Source organism: Pollachius pollachius, assembly GCF_949987615.1.
Source record: "Pollachius pollachius genome assembly, chromosome: 8".
In the NCBI taxonomy this organism is placed as follows: Eukaryota; Metazoa; Chordata; class Actinopteri; order Gadiformes; family Gadidae; genus Pollachius; species Pollachius pollachius.
Genome location: NC_136941.1, coordinates 18,113,358 through 18,135,057, shown reverse-complemented (window position 1 = coordinate 18,135,057; position 21,700 = coordinate 18,113,358). Strand labels below are relative to the sequence as shown.

The following is a 21,700-nucleotide window of genomic DNA, read 5'->3' as shown; positions in this document are numbered from 1 at the left end:
GGTAACCCGATACACCACCGGAGCTGCGGTGGCGAGGAAGAGCCCCTGTTAAACACCACCACTCCTCCTACAGCTGCTGGTGGCTCTCCCAAGGCTCTCGCTCTGTCGTCTCGCAAGGTGGGGCTGAGAGGAACTACTCTAAGACCAGACTCATGGTTCCTCTATGGCCAGGAACCTTACCACCTGTGAATGTGGGGACAGAGAAAATAGAAAATTAAAAAAGGTTTCCCACCTGAAGCGTAGAAAAAGGTGGTCAGACATGTTGCCTGTGGCTCTGATAGAATTAGGGAGGGGGAAAGGCGACCATGCCATGGCTGCAGAGAACATTGTGTCGGCTATAGGCAACATAGAGGAGCGCTTTGCCTCCCTGTTCCCTCTATGACTCGGATCAGATCAGCAGCTCTACAGCATGCCAACTCCTTGGCTCTCACAGTAATTACCTTGCCCGTTGCTAAGATACACCAGCTCACATACTTTGTGCAAGTGTGGGTGTTTGAGTGAATGCATGGGGGTGTACAGGGGGCTGGAACAGACAGAGCACAGCCGACACAAGGCCTCATGTCCAGGAGACACTGGTGTTGGAAATGGGAAGAACAACAACGGGGTGAAGTGTTGCCTTATAGGCCGTCTGAATCAGAACTGTTGATTATCTATGGAAATAGATGGTTCAACGGTTTTCTGGTCAAACACCATGATTTAATTTCACAAAAGGTGAACATTATGATACACATCCCAGCACAGCCTTCACGTCTTCAAACAAGGAAGGAATCTCAGAAATCATAATGGGGTTGCCTTCTGTCAATGTTGGAAATAATACACAGATCTAACGTGAACACGTATTCTAATCATGCGAATACATACACAGTGTGAGGCCTGGTGGGCCCTTAACAACACAGCAATTTAGAGCCCATAAACAGGTGCCACTGCAATTGCACAGTTTAGTCTGTTTTATAGTGTATGTATGCTTGCGTGTGTGTGCGCTTGCGTGTGTATGTGTGTGTATGTTTTCGCACGCGCGCGCGTGCGTGCGTGTGTCTCAAATGTTAAATGGGACTACCTACCTCTCATCCCTTTACTTGCTCAAATGAACGGTTCTAAACAGTAACAAATGATCCCCAACGCCTCGGTCCGATGTTGTTCGAGTTAGGAGAAAAGCTGTGTTTCAGCCTCATGCTCTCGGTGTGCTGTCAAGCCAAAACAACACCTGTTATCCATAAATCCTCCTCCACGGCACAGGGCTATACTGAACCTAACGCATTACAGGGATATCTGATCATCCACAGCTGATCACCAAACAGAGATATCTAGGTTATGGATGCTGTGGGGTCTCTGTGAAGGTAGACGAATATTCACAGCCTCCCTTTTCTCGGTTTCAGATAGCGAAGGAGGAGGATGTGTTCTGGATTTTGTCCCCGTGTAACATCCTCTGATGATAATAAAAAGCGATTTCATGTAGCATCACGTCGAAGATGGATATCCAGATCACAAATAAAACCGACGATGACTGGAACATACGCGGGGGAAAAAAATGTTTTGTTCATATATCCAAATGATGTCAGATTTTCAATGATTATTATAACCCACCCACCAACGTTATGAAAAAAGATCGCGCATCCTCTTCGTGGATATCGTCCTGGTAGACTAATGACAAGAGAACAATTCGTTTAGAGACACAATGTCCTCGGTCAATGCCTGCTTTTTCATATTTCACACCGAAGGCAGTTGATGTACGCGGAACAGTAATGTGTAGTCTTTGTTTTGCTCTCCACAGCGAAGGGAGACAAAAGCTTAATAGTCCATAATAAAAATGTCCATCACCGAAAATAGAAAGAATTCACACGAAATCCAGCATGGTCACTTGCAGTTCTGTCTGAGGAACCCTCCCGAAATCTGGATAAAATCAAACATAATAATGGCTAGATTTAGCGAATTATTTTTTGAATAATCCCAATTATGGCTGCTTGCAAGGGAGCAGCTCGCACATTCGCGGAATATGTCGGTTGCGTTCGGAGATGGGAGCGCTGGGGAGGGAGGGGAGGATGCTAGGGGCTGGAGGGGAGACAGCGAGAATAAAACCGTAGAAAAGAAAGCACCGTCCACTGGCCTGCTGCTGGCCACAGGATTTTAACTGTGAAATATAGCATATAGTGGTAATAACATCCACACACACATAAACGCATGCATGCACGCACACCCACACGCATGCATGCATGCACCCCCCCCCCCCCACACACACACACGCACGCACATACACTCCCCCACACAGACAAACAGTTAACTTTAAATACTTTCATTAAGTCTAATGAAAAACAGTTTTTGATAAAAAAAGGTTGATCCCAAAAATTCTCAATCCATCATCATCATCCTCAACAACAACATCATCATCAGTACATTACACGTGTCCTGTAGTCAACCGTGTAAGATTTCAAGAGTTTTCCTAGGGAATCCTCGACGACTGAATTAGCTGACTTTCTCTGAGTGGCCTGCTCTGTAATATAACCCTGTGACTTCAGTGCAATGCGTGACCTTTGCATGATATGTTAAAGGCTCATTTTGACATCCCTGGACTCTGTGACACTGACTAAGGCGTCAGGAGAGGCCGAGGGGTAGTTAAGGCCATTGAACTCCTTTCCTTTACCTGTGATTTATTCTACACGTTTTTTATCCAGAATTCCACTGGCATTTTTTATCGTTGGGGCGGGCAGTTGGCATTATTGAAACAATAACAGCAGCAGGTTGATATATAAAAGATGGCAGAGTTTACCTCGGCATAACTACATTCACAAGAGAATGACTAATATTTTGGATGATTGCTGCATAGATTTCCATAACCCTTATGGGAATTAAAAGAATGACAGAGAAAACAAAGGTAACAAGAAGATACAAAAGAGACCGTATCATATATTATGTAAACCTTTAATATTCTTTGGAGTAGGCCTATAAATCATGCAAAACCAACAATATATATGTTATTGTGATATGTATGAGGCACAGTGGAAGGACGTTGTGAACATCTCTGACATAATTCTGATAATACAAAACAGCAAAACGGTGCAGTTGTGCTATCAAATTCAAGTGATTGGTAAGGCCTTTGTGTAATAATGTTTTTCGATAAAAGGGTATATATTCATGTCTGATAACAGACTTTGCAAGTGTATATGACAACCACAACATTTCGTTACATTGTCTTTTTTTCTTCTTCTGATCAATGTCTCCTTTAGAGAGAATTCTTATAATATTATGATGAGTACAGATAAAGTATTAAGTGCCCCTGGTATCAGAAACTAGTCTGTGTTGACAACATGACAAGTCATTATAACACGTGGAACATAAAAAACGTGCACCCCATCACAACATCCTCACACATGTGCTACTTGTTTGCTTCTTAGGAACGATGAAAACAAAACCAAAAACCTCAATCACTTCCCCCCAAAGCTCTAATCTGACGTAATCAGAAAGAAGAGTGCAGACAAAACAAGTCCCACGATGAACAGGGAACTGGGGTCCGCCATCACCACAGAGATACAGATCACACCCCCCAGGAAGATGATGCTGAGCCTCAGGTTTTTCCCCACCTTACACCTTGGATGCGAGGTTAACGGCTCTTCGGCTTTCAGCAAGGTGTAGGGCGGATACGCTGCCGATGAGTCAGAGGGTGTTTGAGGCGGCTCCACCACCTCTTTCCTGCCTTGCGTAGCATCACACACGTTAACATCTGATGTCGCCGAGGTGTTTGTGTCTGTGACTGCGTTTGATGTTGCAGCTTGTTGCTCCTCTCCCAGAAACACCTGACTCTCTGCTTTGGAAACACAGAGAGGAGATGTAGCAATGGAATCCACCGATGGCTTGGCAGATAGCTCGCAAAATCCGATTGAAGGAGGAGAGCCGTAGCTAGGGAGAGATTCTGGAGCTGGGGGAGTGAGACACGTATCTGGGCTCACTAAATCAATGGATTCCTCTTTTGGTCTTTGGCTCGTCTCTCTCAGGTTATCAAATGCGTCTCTAAATATCGTATCGGGGTCAATCAGCGAGGTCGGTGTTGCTGTCGCCTCAGAATCAGACGGATATAGCAAGTTGTTTTTTACTGATGTGCCAAATTCAAATGGATTGTCAGTAAAAGTGCTTTGGTACATTACGCTTTGCTCTTCATTGGTCTGACCGATGTCTGAACTCAGCGTTGCTTGTTGGACCTTCTCGTCCTCTAATAACGCGGCAGCATCTCCTGATGTTGCTTCTTCTTCATTCACCTTTGTGTTTTGTTCTTTGTCATAAGGATCGTCTGAATGGCTCATCAAGACAGCCTGTGTCTCTCCTCTCTCTTGTTCTGTCTCTCTCTCTACGCTAAGCAACTCCAACTGCGTCAACAGGCATGAATGTGCTTTACCAGCATATGTATTCTCCACTTTTGTGGTCATAGATATCTCCAGAAGGTCCAAATGTTGAACTTTGGAAGGTGGTTGCTCGGTTAGCATTTCAGATACTGCAGGCAGCTGTGTGTTAGGTGTGGATGGAACATCTGGAACACCAGCGTTGTTCAAGCTCTCCAATGGTGCCGTCTGTAAGGTTTCCTCCTCCGTCTTACAGAATCTCCACTTGCCTTCAACGTTGTCCGGGGTGATCTCATTTCGGGGGCTACTTTCAGATGTGCGCTCATCGGATTCTGAATCTAAATGTTTTACTTTTTCATCAAACAAGTCTATCTCTCCTCTGGAAAACGTTTGTGCTAGCTTGACCTTTCTATCTCCCAAGGTCAACATCTCTACTTCATCATCCTCACTACTAAGACGGCTGCTGGCCTCCATAATAGGGGGATGAGTAACAGTGAATGGTATAAGTTTATCGAGGGCAAAGCTGTCTTTGCCCTGCTCCTCATCTGCTGCCAGAGAGCTGGTGCTGGGGCTTGGTGTGTGAGGCTGAAAGGGGGTCGGATCGTTCTGCAGTGCGGACCAACTAATGGCTTCTACTAAACGCTCTGAAATCTGGTTGACCGATTCACAGGGGACTGAAGGTAGGGAGTGTGACTCACTGGACTGAGGTGCTGTGTGAACTGGATATAGAACATGTAATGGTTGGTCAGTTGTGTTACGACAAGACATATAAGGTGATTGGTAGGGCATACTGGCTTCATCGCACTGTGCGTCGTCAAGAGATTGGAGCTCTTGGTTGGGTGACCGTGGGGCACCAAATGGGTCATCGGCAGTCTGGGAAAACATGATAAAATAATATTAACATCCAAGACATGATAATGGTAACATTTCCAAAAACACATTACGATTACACACAGACTGGCAAAAAAACATTTTAATGCAGAAATGCTTTTCTTTGGAGTACATGCTGACATAGTGAAACTGAGAGTGAATACGAACAAGGCAATACAAACAGGAAAATTGTTGCAGGACTATAATAAAAAAACATCTTTAAATTGCTAGCTAGCAAATGCCTTCAAACATTTGTTTTCCAAATATTGCACTAGTAATGTGAATTCATACCCAAAAAGGAAATGGTGAAGACGATTAAGTTTAAGATTGACTGTAACTTCCCCAGTTTTGAAATTCAGCTTTTCCCAATATTTACAATTTACGTGTGTCAAGAAAATATGTTAAAATTAGCTGTGAACATGCTCCCTGATATGTGGTAATCCTTCATTAAAGCAGCTTAACAGCTGGTTCCCTCAATGTAATTTGGTATCAAACCTGACACCACAGCTATCAGCACTTTCATATCCTCAATTTTGATAATTCCACCCCATCATCAGACTTAACACACAATATGCACAAAATGTACATGCAAGCTAGAGGTTGAGCTCTGAGGAATTCATACATATTCATACATATTCATACATTATATACAAACAATTCATTAAACAGCTATGAGTTTCATGAGCCAATAGATTCATAATTCATGATTGATAAGATTCATGATTAATATTTTTATGATTCAGTTAGTGGTCAGTGGGCAAACAACCTTTTCAGGAACATATTTGACACTATATTGTAACCATGTAGCACATTCAAATAAACCAATATTAACATTATATGACATCAAATTAACATTAATGTTAACAAGAACTCAGGGAACACTAAGTTATTGAGCTCCATACTGATACAATACAATGAAAAACAACCACAAGGCACCATGAACATACCACTGAGTACAATGAATCAAAAGAGGCGTTACATCGTGACTGCTAGAGTGAATACATTCACACCCTAGCAGTGACGATGGACCACGAGGCTCCCATGCTGTAACGGCTAACAGTAAGATATTACCTAAACCGCTGCAGAAGCTTCTATGAGCTGTGGACAATACAAAGAGTTAAGGAAATGGACAATGGTTAGTTCCATGAGCTGTACTGTGAATGAAGGACCGAATTAATGACTCACTGTACCTGGTCTGCTGAATTCAAGTAGGATGGGATTGTATCAACAACTGCATGCAAATCCAGATCATTCAGAATGTATCCCTCCATTTTACATAAAGCTCTTAACATTAAGAGCTAATCTTGACTTTTCCAGGTAAAGATTTGTTCAAAGAAAAATGGCATAATTTGGTGTATCTGGATGTTGCTATGATGAATAGTTTTGAAAGGTTTGTGTTCTTTTCTTACCTCTAAGTCGATCTCTGGATGAATGATAACTGGGCAAACAGGTGTAGGCCCGACATGCTCTGATTGGGAGGAGGTGCTCAGGTCCTCTGCAAATACAATAAGCACAACATATAGCGCTTCAAATTAATGGATCTTTATATCTACATTGATTATACACTGTACCACCCTTAATGGTATTGCAACATTGTCCATGTGTAATAATACTTGTTATGATGTCTATGATGACTATGTAGCATGCATATAGATGCATACATTATTGTAATGCTATTTGGTAACTGCAATTAAGCATTATCACTTGAGAGGGAGTGCTGTTGTACTGAATATCAGCACGGATGTGATTCGGTCGTATGTACGAGGCCGTAGGCCGAGTGCCGAAGATAATCTCAGCCGTGCTGAACACATTAGCATTCTAAACTACATAAAGCCCGTTAATAACATTAACGGTTATAAGAACACCTCTAAAGCGGAGTGATACATGTATAGTTAAAAGTCCCAGTGCTGTTATACTCTATATCAGCACTCATGGAATGCCTCGAGTGAATACTCATGGAATGTTCCGACCAAATTAATTGGTCGGAACTAACTGTTGTATAACATTAAATTTGATTTAATCATTTTATATGTATGTAATTACATTTAATCTGCAATATACCTTCATCCATATGTTGTCCATCGTTGTCCATACTGAAAAAAAATAGAATATTATGGTTATCAGAATACACATAAAAAAATAACCTGTTAACAAAGTGCTAAACCCAATGTATCTGTTTGTTAACTTATATTATTATCGAAAATACAGAGGTCTGTGAAGGATCATGATAATTATTCTGTTTATTTGCTTTGCTTTCATGTAACAAATTATTAGCCTTGTTTTACAATCTCAAGTTATGTTGTGATAAAGTAGCATTGTCCTTACTAATCAAGCTCATAACCTCCTATTTATCCCAAGACAATAGGAATATTATGTATGAATATTACATCCCGGGCCTTCTGCACAGGTATGGTGTACTTTGCAGATTTCAGTATGCCTTTCAGCACCAACAGCCACTCCGTGGTCTAAAGGCATATGGTTCATAGGCTTCAACCCAGGCATTCTGATCACTGGGGGCGCTGTGGGATATGAGGAAGACGTGAATAGAGGACTTTATTCATACATATCGATTTGGTACAGAGTGGAAGAAGTAGGGATGTGGTTTGGTAGAACATACCATTACATCTTTTCTAAAGTAAATATACTTCAGCGATTTCACTCTTGTCTTTGTGTAAAGTGAATCTAAATTCATACTCAACTTATTGATACTCAACTTCACCTGCTAATATTGCTTTCGGCTAAATAGGTCAAATGCTAACAATCAAGCGCCGGACCGATCATTATTTTTATCAACCTTATTCCCCAAGTCTGGATCTTCCATGTGGGGATTTGAAGTGCAGTCTGAAGCCTGACTCAACCAGCACTTAGAATTGAAGTTCATAATAAAGATGTATAGACTTGTAATTGAAGGCTCAGTAGAGTAGCCTATATAGAATATTGACATAAACGCTTATCGTTTTCTTTTGATATTGAAAGTTATTTCCATCTCTTCAGTATATTGATGATACAGCAAAGGCAAAAGCAAAGATGTGACGGGATACACAAATAGAAAGCTTAATATCCCTGTTGATGCGCCCTAAATATACAAAACACTTGTTTACATAGTGACGTGCATTTCCTTCTAATAAAAGGTATACTGAAGAGAGTGTATTACTATAAAAATCAAATCCATGTAGGATTGTTTGATTTTGGTTGACTCCTCCGGTATGCCACCACATGACACGAGATCAGTCGTATTCTTAACCCTTTACACACCCTGACCTTCTGCAGAAGATAGGTCATGTAATTTGCTAGTTGCTACACTAGCAGGATTTTCCATGCTCTCTCATTGTCTCATACTAGTTTGGTGTGAGTGCAACAATTTTATTGAAGCATTTTAATTTTCCCTTGTTGAGTTACCTGCAGAACACACAGTTCTGTGTGTATATTAGGCCAGTTGAAACTGCAGTTGCCAGACGTCCCTTTATCAAGGGAACTGGTAGTAAAGGTCAAAGGTAAGACTTATCGCAGGCAAACGTCAAGTAGGAAAACGACACCTGCCCTTTGCCTATTTTGATCTCTGCACACACCACTGGCATAGAGGTTGTGTACCATTTTCCACTCACCCCCATTCTTTTGAAAGCCTTATAGCTTCAATGTTTATACAATTTGCCAGCTGCACACCGTCAACACATGTGGATATTGAAGTTACTTTGTACAGTTGGAAACTTACAATCGACATCAAGGCCTTGGCAATTGGATAATGACTAGATCCCTGGAGCTATTCAGTTAGCTAAATCCAACGTTCAGTAGTCATGGTCCAAATTAGACTAACACTGCATCGCCAAATTTGGTCAGTTTCCAGAGCTTATGACGTTTTTTTATCCATTTAAGTAAATACATCATACAAGAAGCCTTCAGCAGAGGCGTATTTGAAGGAGATGTTTGGTATCCAGTTATGTTAAATGTTAAGTGTTTACTTTACTAACTTAAAACAATGTGTGTAGCCAGGACAGCTTCAAAGCATTAGAAACAGGTTTTCCTTCTACTTTTCCTGACCTTGGAATAAAAGTCGGCCATGATATTTACCTGTAAAACTTAGGGGCTTTCAGGATCCCTCGTAATTCTTGTTTTGTGTCAGTGTTTACTGGAGTTAAATGATCTTCGTAAGACACTAAGAGGGTCACAACATAATTCATCTGTGAGTTGTTGGCCCAGAAGTCCCCATCAGAGGTTTCATAGCGAACAACAAACTCAATGCTGGAACCATGGGTGTCATAAGGTGAGGCGAAGGACAACTTGAAACAGAACGCATCAGTCTCTCCATCACTTGACTCCTGGACATATTCAGCTGGATGATCGAAGTAGGTGGCCCAGCGGTCCATGGTGGACCTGATGTACACCGCTTTATGGTAGGAGATGTTGAGCACTCGTACGATCCCACTGAAGGCAAGGGGTTCGTTCTCTATGGGGGACAGCATTTCAACTTCCACCTTGTGTGTTTGAACAGCCTCTGCCAGGGCACTTCTCGTTGCCACGTGGAATTCTGTGTGTATGCGGTAGGTGGGCTCTCTTGCATGTGCAGCCTCCGCTTCATACCTTGGGTCCTCTTCTTCATCAGAATCGAAGGCAACAAATTCCCTTACATCGACCAGATCCCCACCTGTTGTGTCAGCGAACGCTACCCTTCTCCTGGCTGCAGGCAGAGACAACTGTATACGCATATACTCGTCCGCCTCATCAAATATCGATTGGCCTCGCTTCCTTGGGATAGGAGAGCATCTCGGGATGAAATTAACTTCCTCGCTGCCATCGTCTTCGTCGTCATCCTCCTCCTCATCATCATCCGCTGGACACGTAGTGCTACTGTCTCCGTCTTCGGCGGATTTACCTGCTTTCACTGTGGTGAAAAGACCATCTTGACTTGGAAGAGTTAAGAACGACATTCTGCATTCGTTATAGGCCCTGTATGGCAATAAAATAGCACCGCTGCATTAATGTCTATTAAATTAATGACATTGGCTCAGCGACGTCCATGCATCCAGACGTCTCTGGAAACGGGTGCTGGTGGTAATGTTAATCATGGATGGTCCCCCCCTAGTATAAACGACTATAACTTGTATTGCGCAGTTGCATGTTGTATGCCTACTGTGGCAGGGAAGGGAGCGACCTAATTTTAGCAGTGACCCACCGTCACTTCATGCCCCGAATGTGTCGTTTAGCTTGGTATAATCCTTCGACACCCTGAGTTTTGTTTGGTTCGTACACGCCCACTCTGATTCCACTCACAAAGCATGTGTATGCCTACGGTGTATTAAAATGATCATAAATCTGCAAGGTCCAAATCGGCTATGCTTGAAAACCACATAGGTCGTTAAAGTTTACTAGTGCGTCCCTGCGAGGAGCATTATTATACCTCCTCAGCATGCATCTAGGGCTACAAGTTAATAAGTTAATAAAAGGCTGATAAAAAGAAAATGACTGATATCTGTTATTTATTTATTTCCAATCGCCCTTGCAATGAATAAGTCCTAGAAAATGTGCCCATACTAGCCTATATAGAGCATCCCCTGCCTTAAATTAGATCTGTCAGTTACATTTTGGAAAACGGACCCGATGGCTGTGTCGATGACGTTTAAAACGATATCGTTACAACTATGAGTTAGTAACTTTCTATGACAGTTTATTATATGTATCATTAACCCCGTATAAACAGCTCTGTAATCCTTAAAATAATTAAAAGCACTGGCGGACGCTACACCAGCGCTGCTCTGATTGGCTGATAGAAGTAATGTAAACAACCCCCTCTTTCTGATTGGCTTGAAGGTTTTAGCGCGGTGCGCTGCAGCCAATCAAAGAAATGTTTTTCTGTCACGTCGACGAACGGTGGTAGTAAAGAGGAGGAAGAAGGGAAATATAAACTAATGCGAAGAGTTTATATTTAACCTCCAACATCTATGCATACCTTGGATATAATTGGACGTTATGCTAAGTATTCCTTGATTTTTTAAGAATATTATCATTCCTATTTTTGATGTGGTCAACGTGAGCTGCTACCGTTAGCCAGTTGTAACAACATTAGCCGAAGCTAGCACGTTCGCATGCAAGGCCGCGGACCAAAGGAGATGACTGCTTCCTGTACCATCTTTGTGAAACATTTCCTTTGGAAGGTTTGATTTACATTTTATTTTATAAGGCGAGTAAGTGTTAACCGTATTCTATTTTAGAAACGGCCCTTTTAGCCCAGCTAGCAGGGGACGTAGCTAGTTGAAGATATAACCAGCAAACATGAGTGAGTCGGTGGGGTGCAAGCAAGCGCCACCCGAGGATGAGAGTGGCCCTACCCCCTGTAAGCTTCTCAAAGTAACCGACACATCAAACGAAAAACCATCAACTTCACAAAGTTGCACGAGCAAGGAAGTCGAACGCAAAGAATCTACCGGTAATGGTGCGATTACGGAAGGCCAAGGGGAACCTTCTTCTGCAAAACCCGACCAGACGGAATGTCACACGAGCGGTACCGTTGAAGCACATTCGTCAGATCTCTTGGGTTCCATAAATGCACGAGGAGATGGTGGAGGACATGAGTGTCCTCCATCAACTTCCATGGACCAATCAGATGATTCAGCAGCTATCGCGGCTGCTGAGGCACTAGCCAGTCTAACTGCAGGAGCTGGAGAGGATAGTAAAAAAAACTCTTCATCATCCAACAAAGTGAAACGGGATGAAAGGGAGAGTAAAGTCAAACTTGGTGTTCGGGACTCCTTAAAGCAATCCTTAAAGACGCTGGCAGCTGCAGCAGACAGCTCCACCTCTGTGCACAGTGTGGCCAGAGGGGATGTGGAAGACATCCCAGATACAGAAGAGGAAGACCCCGGCACAACACCGGCCTCCTCCTCCACGCCAAGCTCCTCTCTCCCCTCCGACAACGAGGACGATGAAGAAGATGGCGAGTGCGCCATAGTCTCCGTCAAGATGGCCCCTGAGATCCGGCAGTCGGTGTCCCTGCTGGCGCAGGTACAGATGAGGCTGGAGACCCTGGAGAAGAAGAGCGTCCGCCTTCACCAGAGGCTCGACATGAAGATGAACCGGCAGCGGCGGCCTCACCTGGACCAGCGTCGGACCATCACCCAGTCTATCCCGGGCTTCTGGGTCACCGCTGTATCCTTTCATAAGCAGAAGTGTGTGTGTGTGTGTGTGTGTGTGTGTGTGAGTGTTATTGGTTGGATTTATTTGAATGTTTCCGTTTGTATGTACATTTCATTAACCTGGACGTGTCAGCTGTTGAACCACCCGCATCTCTCCGCTCACATCGACGAGACCGACGAGGACGCACTCAGTTACATGATCGACCTCGAGGTAAATCGACTAGACAAACATGCCCAGCCCAAACGCTCGGAGCGCCTTGTTGTTCATCACAAATGTTTTTTTCGAACTTGTTACCTTATGTTTCGTTGTTCTGCAGATCGAGTCTTTCAAGAACAGCAAACTGGGCTCCAGGATCCGCTTCCACTTCAGGAGGAACCCATACTTCCAGAACAACATCATCATGAAGGAGGTGCACCTCGGGATGGGAGGTGAGCATTACTCAAGGGAGGGGGAACTAGCTACACTTTTTTTAAGGCTTGAACAATGGCTAATATTCTGATTGGTTTTCTATTGAGAACTCTAACATGGTGGCCGTCTCTCCTTCAGGATCCCCGGTGTCCTTCTCCAACCCCATCCTCTGGCACCGTGGGCAGAACCTGATGGTGCACAGCGACCCTAGGAACGGCGATGGCGTCTACCAGACCTTCTTCAGCTGGTTCAGTGACCATAGCAACCCGGGCCGAGACGACATAGCGCAGGTGAACGCCGAACGCCTCCACAAAGCTGTGAGATGTGGTTCAATGGGTAGACCATGAACACAGAATTCCCTTTTTGCTGATCATTCAGGATCAGGATTAAAGTATATATTTTTCAATAATGGGACAACCCAGAGTGGTTTAATCCACTTATACCAACAATTAGCAACAATGATTAGATGTGAGTTACTTCATATATAATTTTATTTTTTATAGACATAAACTTTTTTTTATTTTACTTTTTTTTTCTGGATCAAGATGCTAAAACAGTAATCCAAAGGATGACATGCAAAAGTAAACTACTTATTCCCAGCATGGTCCTTATCAGCGGAAATTCAAATATTCCCCCACTGGTACATTGCGCATATAGTTTTTGTGTTGTCAAGGCAACATCTGGTCGCTTTTCTACATATCCAAAATTTTTATTTTGGATATGTTGCTGACAAATTAAGGGACAATTGATTTCTTATTCATTACACTATTCATACCAAACGGTCTACACAGACAATGAAGATGTCAATGTAGACCACGTTGTATGTCGAGAAATGAAGCAACCATTCTGTATTCTGTTCCGCATTATTTTTGGGGGATAATAACTGACTTTTCTGCCAATGTCCAGATCCTTAAGGATGACCTTTACCGGGACCCCCTGAGGTACTACCTGACCCCTCTGTGGGAACCTCGCGAGAACGGCAGGTCAGCTCAGCATCTCACTCAACATCTCACTCTCCTCTCCATGTCTAAGAGACAATCCCAGAGGCTCTGGGAATGTCATGTCCATTTTTTTTATTTTGTTTTTATTTATGGATAATTATTTGACAGTAGAGCTCTAAAATGTGAATTTCAGTCTGTCCACACATACACACACCAGTGTTTCTACTAGAAAAAATTGGTGCCGGTCATCATGTGACCTGGAAGGTTTCATTTTAACGTTTTTTTTTTTTTACTTCTTTCGATATTTGACATCTGTGAAGCGTGCCGCTGCTGACTTAAAGTCAAATGTATCGTGAGTGTCTCTGCTGCTTGCAATGCGCATAAGCCTCGTGACTCTTCCTTCCCCAAGGCAGCTTCGCTGAGCAGTCTTTATTAGAGCTTAGATCGTGCCCAGAAAATCAACCCGACATTTTTTTTGATACATGTGTAACTTTGTACACATTTGTTACTTAGGCCTACTCTGCTAAATATTTATGTAAGGGATAATGTATACAACGCCGGTCATTATCGGGAAAATATGCCCAGACAGGGCGAACAGGACACAGATGTGCAGCGGAGGTATCTTGCTTCGCCCTGAAGGGGCTTATTTTCGATAATGACCGGCTACGTTCTATACATTATCCCGCTTATTACACGCCTACTTGCCAAAACGAAAAAATAGCTTCACATGGTGTGTCTTTTTACAATTTAATCGTTACCAGCATTTGTAGTGATGATCAGCAGTGAAATAGTCCGCCAAAGACGTTGACGTTGCTTAGCAACTGAAGACGCTGGGGTTGTCAAGTTAGCGGACTACTACCCATGCAGGTGAACGGAGCGTTCCACGCCATTGAGAAGTCCCGAGTAATAAAGGCCTATAATATTTCTGTTTATGGCATAGATTTCTCCTCAGATAAGGCCAATAAAGCAATGATTTAAAAAAAAAAAAAAAAAACACAAACGCTCAATTAAAGGCCCGGCCCGACCCGGCTCGAGGATAGTGGTGGGAAATATGGGCCCGACCCGCACTGTTTTACATGAATTGGCTAAACAAATGACCACTGTAGCATATTTAAACACAATTCAAATTGTTCAGAGAGAATTATTTGCATTGGTCATTCTGACCGGAGACTTTTAGAATTTTCGGTCCTACTCATTTTTTTCCGGTCAATGACCGGTAATTACGTACAACGGAAACTATGACACACACACACAGGCAAACGATTCTCCTTTACTTCCAGTTTTGGTGTTAGTTCCTCATGACCACAATGAAAGAGGACCTGTACACCATGTTGACCCATTCCTTCACCAAATGTCCTGTTGTCCAGTTGCTCATTGGATTTCCCAAAGGGTGCAGAATAGTCATGTGGTTAGGGTGTTTGACTCCTTGCTAAATGGTTCTGCGTTCAACCCCCCTAGGTCCCATTATCAACATTAATGCGTTTTAAAATAATTCACCATACTTGACTCCTACATGAACTGTTTTGTGGTGCTGTTGGGTAGTGTAATGGATCAGCCAGATAGAGGGCTGGCTTAACCCATCACGAGGAGGGTGATTAAGCCGCAGTGTGGCTCTCCTCCCCCAGTAATGCCAGCGGAGCGAGGGCGGCGGACAACAGCAACGGGGACGACTGCGTGGTGATCTCCGACTCGGACGACGACGAGCAGAGTGACACCGGAGTGGGTCAAAGCCGGGAGCAGGAGGACGATGACGATGACGATGACGAAGAGGAGGAGGAGGAGGAGGAGGAGGAGGAGGGAGAAGATAAAGGACAAGGTTGGTAGCTGGGGGTTTCGGGCTGGACGATTTGTCTGATTCTATTTATTTTTTTTATATATACACATCTTTATTTTCACATCTTTATTTATAGATTTTTGAAAATATGCATACAAACGTTAATAACATACCCCCCCACATCTCCCACCCCATGGACACCCTAGCAAAAAAATAAATAAATAATAACAACGACAACCAGACATTATTATGACAGCATGTGAAAATAAATCAAAACGATTTTAGAGGCTTAGTCAAAGTTGGAACCACTCAACAATCAGGCAGTCAACCAATGTCATGCACACTACATTTCTACACATCATATACACTTATTTTGTACATACTTCAAATGACATGTAAATTCAATAAGTTCAAATAAATTCAAAGCTTGCCAAAAGAGGCTCATCAGTATCAGCATCAGCACATAACAACAAAGCAGTCATGAGTCATGGTGATAACACTGTTTCCTGTCTAATGAAGAGTCACAAAGGTAACACCATTTCCGGACTTACAAAGAAACAAAACAAATAAACTGCAGAGGTAGAAGCCGAGAGATATTATGGTATTTCTAAGAAAGATAGAGCAAGAGTCAATTCTATAAAGGGAGACCAGACTGCCAAAGATTTCTGACAAGATTTAGACCTATTATACCTGAGCTTTTCTAATGGAATTGAGGATAACACTTCCTTGATCCAACTCGTGAATGACAGGGGCTTAGCAGACTTCCAACTGCAGAGAATACGTTTGCGGGCTAGAAGTGAGGTAAATGCAATGCAGTTGGATTGAGCCGAAGTAATGATAAAACCCTCATTGGTAACTCAAAAAATAGCAGTAATTGGATTGGGTTCAATTGATTTGCTGCAAATATATGAAAAGGCTTCGAAGATGTGACCCCAAAATGTAGTCAAAGATGGCCACTCCCAAAACATATGCCCAGCTGTAGCTGAGTTCAGATGGCACCTGATGCAAGTAGAGTCAACATTGGGATAGAATTTAGACAGTCTCTCTCTTGTGTAATGTAAATAAAAAAAGAGAAAAAGAGAGGTGGTGTGAATGCGGTGTAAAGAATGCTCCCAAACCTCTCCAGTGAACTCCACGTTCAGATCTTGTTCCCAAGCCAATTTGGTCTTCTCTAGGGAAGGTAAACTATTTGTTTGGATAGTCTTATATATTCTAGAAACATTTCCTCTGGTATCTGGGTTCCAGTCTAATATGATGCCCAACATGTTCTTTTTTCAGCAGGGCAGGAAATGAGCAATGTTTTTTGGCAAAGCTGCGTGTCTGGAGATATCTAAAGAAGTGTGTTTTTGGCAAATTATGGTCCTTTTGAAGAATTTCAAATGAAACAAAAGTGCCATCTTTGAAAAGGTCACTAAAAAAGATCAAACCATTACTGTGCCACACGTGAAATGCTGCATCATTCTGGGAGGGAGGAAATAGATGGTTGTGAGTCAAGGGCATAAGGCCACATAAATTAAAATGTTTTCTTAATTGAAGCAAGTTCCAGATTGAGATTTTTATCACAGGATTATTGAAACGCTTCATAGGTCCAACGGGTAGAGGAGAGCTCAGTATAGATAATGGGGAGACCTCGGAATTAGGGTGATTCTATTTTTTTTTTTTTTGGCATTTTTACTTTCCTACAGTTTGTGAAATGACAATCAGCATAGTCTAGACTCTGTTGATTTGTTTTACCTTAAAGGCCTACGTGCAGGTTAACCGGAAGTTTTGATTAATGGGTACATAAAGCACTCAAAATATGTGTATCATTTATAAAATGTCTCCAAAATAGTGTTAAAGTCCAGTTTTTGTCGTTTTTGGCAGAAACAGATGTTTTCTAACGCCATTCGGCGATGACGTCACGTTGGGGAGACGTGGTGGAAGGTAGCCTCAGCACAGTACTAAAACTATGGCATCTAAGAGGTGGCAAGAACCACAAATAACATGTATGATGGCCCACAGCAGTATAATTTCGAACCTGTCAGACGTGAGAGGGATCATTGCAACGAGCGCTGGAGCTAGTCAATGAACAGCAGTGCATACAATAACAACACTTATTTATTTTTACTGTCAGTGAATAGCACCGAGTGAAAGTCAACGTTTTCTTTATATCTAGTGACAGCGATCATGTCGTAAGTACCAGTACACTTAGTCAGAAGATCTAGAAATAGAAGGCATAATGCTAGCTATGGGCTAACTTAGCCTAACGGACACACAATCAGTGCACTTGCAAATGAGTGCCTGCGAGTATAACCGATCGTGGTGTGACATTATTTAACCATCAATCTACCGCAAATACGACCAGACACATTGAATACATACACAAAGCACATCGTCCAACCCGGCGGATGCTGACAGACCCCAACAGCCCACAACAAGCCAAACATCACCACGGCGAGTGTGCCCTCTCTCACTCTCGCACGCCCGTACACAATCACTCCAACTTATCCAACTCCAAGGCTAGGCTGCTTCACTAAGACCACAACTAACCACAAGGCCTTCATAATCATGCAGTATGCCGAAGCCGAAAAGGACACACGCACAGTCGCACACACTCATCTAATGCAAAACAATCCGTTTTATCATCACGATCAGTCACTGCAAAGATTTAAAGACTAGCCTCTAACCATAAGTTAGAATGGACCCAAAGTATGTGATTGATACAGTCTGGTTTAGCTTTCGCTTGCTATCCGTTTTTACTATGACTTCTCAACATTACATCTTTCTTGTGTTAGGCACACATGGCTCATTTGCATACGAGCACAGGATTGGCTAGCTCCGCAAGGCAAATAATAGAACATATTTAATTATCTTTCCATCTGTCTATCTATCTATCAACGCATGTGTCTAGTTTTAATGTGATGTATTTTGTGTATGTCCAGTCAGACTTGACTTGTATGTTGTCTCCCTTGTTCTGTGTGGTCTTGTAGGCTATACTGTGTGAGCCGAATCACCTAAATGAATTCCCGACGATTTGTGTGGTTTGGTCTTAATAAAGACTTGACTAGGCTATCTATCTATCTAGGCAATTAATCAACAATTATTCGCCGAAGGCTAAGTGAATAGTGGGGAATTAAATACGACAAATAACAGTTTAAATCTTTAATACCAACAAGCAAATTGCACAAATTCGTTGGAAATAAAACCCTGCAACACGGCCTTTAAAGAGCAAGTGAACCAGCTGTTTCAGATGGGATTCGAACACTATGAAAAATACATTTTGTGCCGAGAGTTCTGGGAAGGAGGGGGGCATGTTACGAACCACGGCAACTTTGTGCTACTTTTAGTAACGTTGTTATGAAACCAGCTTTATAATGAGAGACGTTTTATATGAAACAGCCCCATGGCGTTATACTGAGAAATGTACTGAAATCGCTGCTCAGACAACTCCAAACATCGTCACATTCTTCATATGACTGCATACTTGGATATGGTCATCAAAATCAAAGGCTTTCCGAACTAGCTCCACACATCCGGATATCACACACACTGTAGCGTTATACTGAACGTGTCTGAGAAACGTATCGGACGCCGCAGTCAACCGCTGCCCAGACAGAGCGCTGCAAACCCACACACACCTAGCCCCCTGTGTCCCTTTTTCATGATGTGGAACAGTATACTGGGTGGGTCGGCTTATTTCAGGAGGTAGAGCAGTTGTCTTGTAACCAAAATGTTGGTAGTTCGATCCCCAGCTCCTCCTAGCTGAGTGTTGATGTGTCCCTGAGCAAGACGCTTAACCGTAACTGCTCGTGACGAGCTGGCTGTCGCCTTGCAGCCTGCCGTCGGTGTGTCAATGCGTGTATTAACCGATGTAAGCCCTAATTGTGATTGTAATTGTAATTATACTAACAGGCACTAAGCATGGTGAAAAACGCCCATAGGATTTTACTAAATTAGGTCTCCCATGAGTCTTTTTTTCAGCAACTGTAATAAAATGGCACAGATCGAAGATCATATAACAAGTATTACCATGTTTATTGGGAACACAACCAACGTAATCCCGCACCTGCGACAGAGACATGAGTGGTATGCCAGGTATGTGTAGCACCGACGGATGTAGATGCCAGCTCAACCACAAAGCGCCTGCAAAAAGCAGGTAACCTTGGCAGAAGCATTTTCAACCGCCATTCCTTACGGGCCGCGGTGGCAGGCCGTCAAAGATGCGGTGACGCATTACATGGCAAAAGATATGGTCCTCATTTATACAGTCAACAAAAAGGCTTTTATCAAGACGCTGCAAACGATGCATGATATATTTTTGTATTTTTCTTTTGTTAAGAGTAACTAAAAATATCTAGGTTTAAATCTAAAAGATCGTCCATTACTTTGAAAGCATCTAGGTTTTATTTTTAGACTGAATCTCCCAGCCCTACCCTGGTTTAATCAAAGTGGACACGTGAATGCATTACTTGAATACATGGGTGTCATTTGAAGCAACTATTATTTAATAATGCATTAGTGTGCTTTAACAGCTTTTAGATTTAACGGGATCGTTTGGAAGGAATGGGATATTAAACATGAAAAGGTTGTGAGTAGGCAGCTAAGTGCTAGTGGTTGGTCTCTGATAGAAACAGTTGGAGGCTGAACTGAATAGACAGGCAATATCTCCTCCTCAGATCAGAGTGTGGAGGAGGAAGGAGAAATTGTGATTGACTGTAAGTCGTCGTCCTCACCCACAGTGCTGCCAAGGCTTCCCTTAACACAAACACAACGCCGGCTGGAAGGGGGAACTTTCCTGGGCTGAATTTGGTGTGGTTGCATTTCTATCGGTGGTTCTCTTGCTGATGACCTCAATCTGATAATTCTGGAATAGTGAATCAAATCCAATCATTGTCCCGTTGTGTTTTTACACATCGTTCCTGAATGACGCCCTAACCCATGCTCATGTCTAATCTCTAGGCTCCGACTACAGCGACCAGGAGCCCAGGGAAGAGGAGGAAGAGGAGTCGTTTGGTGATAAAGACGAAGATGTGTATGTGGAAGATGTAGAGGAGTCACCCGGGGAACCGGAGGCCAAAGACCAGGAGGATGAGGAGGACATTGATGTCGACGAGGAGGGCGACGAAGAGGACCAGAGTAAAGATTGAAAGATTAGGAATTATAACTCATTACTTATGCATAGGAATCCAGCCGTTGTTTAATGCCCATGTTGCTTAGTGGTGTTTTAATCCGGCATACCATAATCAAAATGAAAAGGCAATGCTCCCTTTTGCTTTTCAATGAAATGTACTATACTTCATAGATAATACACACAGAAGTGTAGTAATGGACTAAATGAATCAACATCCTCAGTTTCAATTTGGTAGTCATGCATATCAAGCCTCATGTTTGATTAATTAAATTGCTTAAGGAAAATTTCAGATGTTGGCACCTTTTTCATGGCGAGTTGTGAACTAAAATTTGTTCTCAGGGATGACCGTAGTGGTTACATAATAGAGAGTAGTAATTAGGATATTTTTCAAATGTTTGCTGTGTAATATAAGTGTATTCTACTGTAGTAAATAGAAACCAAGGACAATATTGTTAGCCACATCTTTGTATGTCATACAAACACGCACACACAAATACTCCCCTGAACAAGTTTGTAAAGAGACACACTCATTTCTCTGTATTCTACCAATTTTGTTTGTTTTAATTCTGTATTATTTAATCATCTATTTGTCTATGGGAATACCTATTTTGTACATCCTTCTGGATATAATTAAGGAATTGAGGATCTAGTTAGGGTTTAACCAAATAATCATTGGAGCATGCTTTTGTAATTTTGTGTTTTTCTCTTATTTGTTCATCTATACTTTAGGAACTTTATTTATTTTACTTTAACAGTGTAACTGTTCAGGCTAAGGTGTAAGTTTTGTGCCGCGCTCCAAATTCAGGCAGTGAGGTTTTCAGCCAGTTACTTCATGCATGGCTACAGTTTGACACACTGGTATAACAGTTTCTACATTTCTATTTACTTTTCCTAGTGATAGATTTCTTGTAAATATTTTTTCTGCAAAGTCTTTTTTCACAGGCTGTTGATCTGTTTAAGCCATTACTAAATTTCTCAACTAATCTAGGATTTTACATGAAATTCATAATCAGAAAGTTATATTTTGTGTGCAGATTTTTTATAGAAAACTAGTTGGAAAAATATGTATTTTTGTTTTGGTTTGCTTTTTGAGATATATGATGTCCACCTTTTGATCAGACCTAATAAATGGTGAATTGTT

At 42.3% G+C, this 21,700-nt stretch overlaps 2 protein-coding genes across 2 annotated transcripts; one reads left to right on the top strand and one right to left on the bottom strand.

The window, feature by feature from the left end:
• Positions 1–9,262: 9,262 nt before the first annotated feature.
• On the bottom strand, positions 9,263–10,123 carry LOC307079874 (protein phosphatase 1 regulatory subunit 3A; the record flags this gene model as incomplete). The annotated part of the gene is made up of 1 exon (XM_079742376.1): positions 9,263–10,123. One exon carries the CDS (start codon positions 10,121–10,123, stop codon positions 9,263–9,265), a length of 861 nt encoding a protein of 286 aa, XP_079598502.1.
• A 937-nt stretch (positions 10,124–11,060) lies between these two features.
• On the top strand, positions 11,061–21,700 carry tspy (testis specific protein Y-linked). The gene is made up of 7 exons (XM_079741234.1): positions 11,061–12,338; positions 12,459–12,536; positions 12,643–12,754; positions 12,873–13,024; positions 13,641–13,717; positions 15,301–15,491; positions 20,388–21,700. Exons 1-7 carry the CDS (start codon positions 11,466–11,468, stop codon positions 20,573–20,575), a joined length of 1,671 nt encoding a protein of 556 aa, XP_079597360.1. The 5' UTR covers positions 11,061–11,465; the 3' UTR covers positions 20,576–21,700.

Bases quoted from the DNA above. Each gene is read 5' to 3' on its own strand.
- tspy (XM_079741234.1), top strand. From the start codon at position 11,466: ATGAGTGAGTCGGTGGGGTGCAAGCAAGCGCCACCCGAGGATGAGAGT. The intron at 13,025-13,640 runs GTGAACGCCGAA...GCCAATGTCCAG, and splicing joins GCCGAGACGACATAGCGCAG to ATCCTTAAGGATGACCTTTA. The intron at 13,718-15,300 runs GTCAGCTCAGCA...CTCCTCCCCCAG, and splicing joins GAACCTCGCGAGAACGGCAG to TAATGCCAGCGGAGCGAGGG.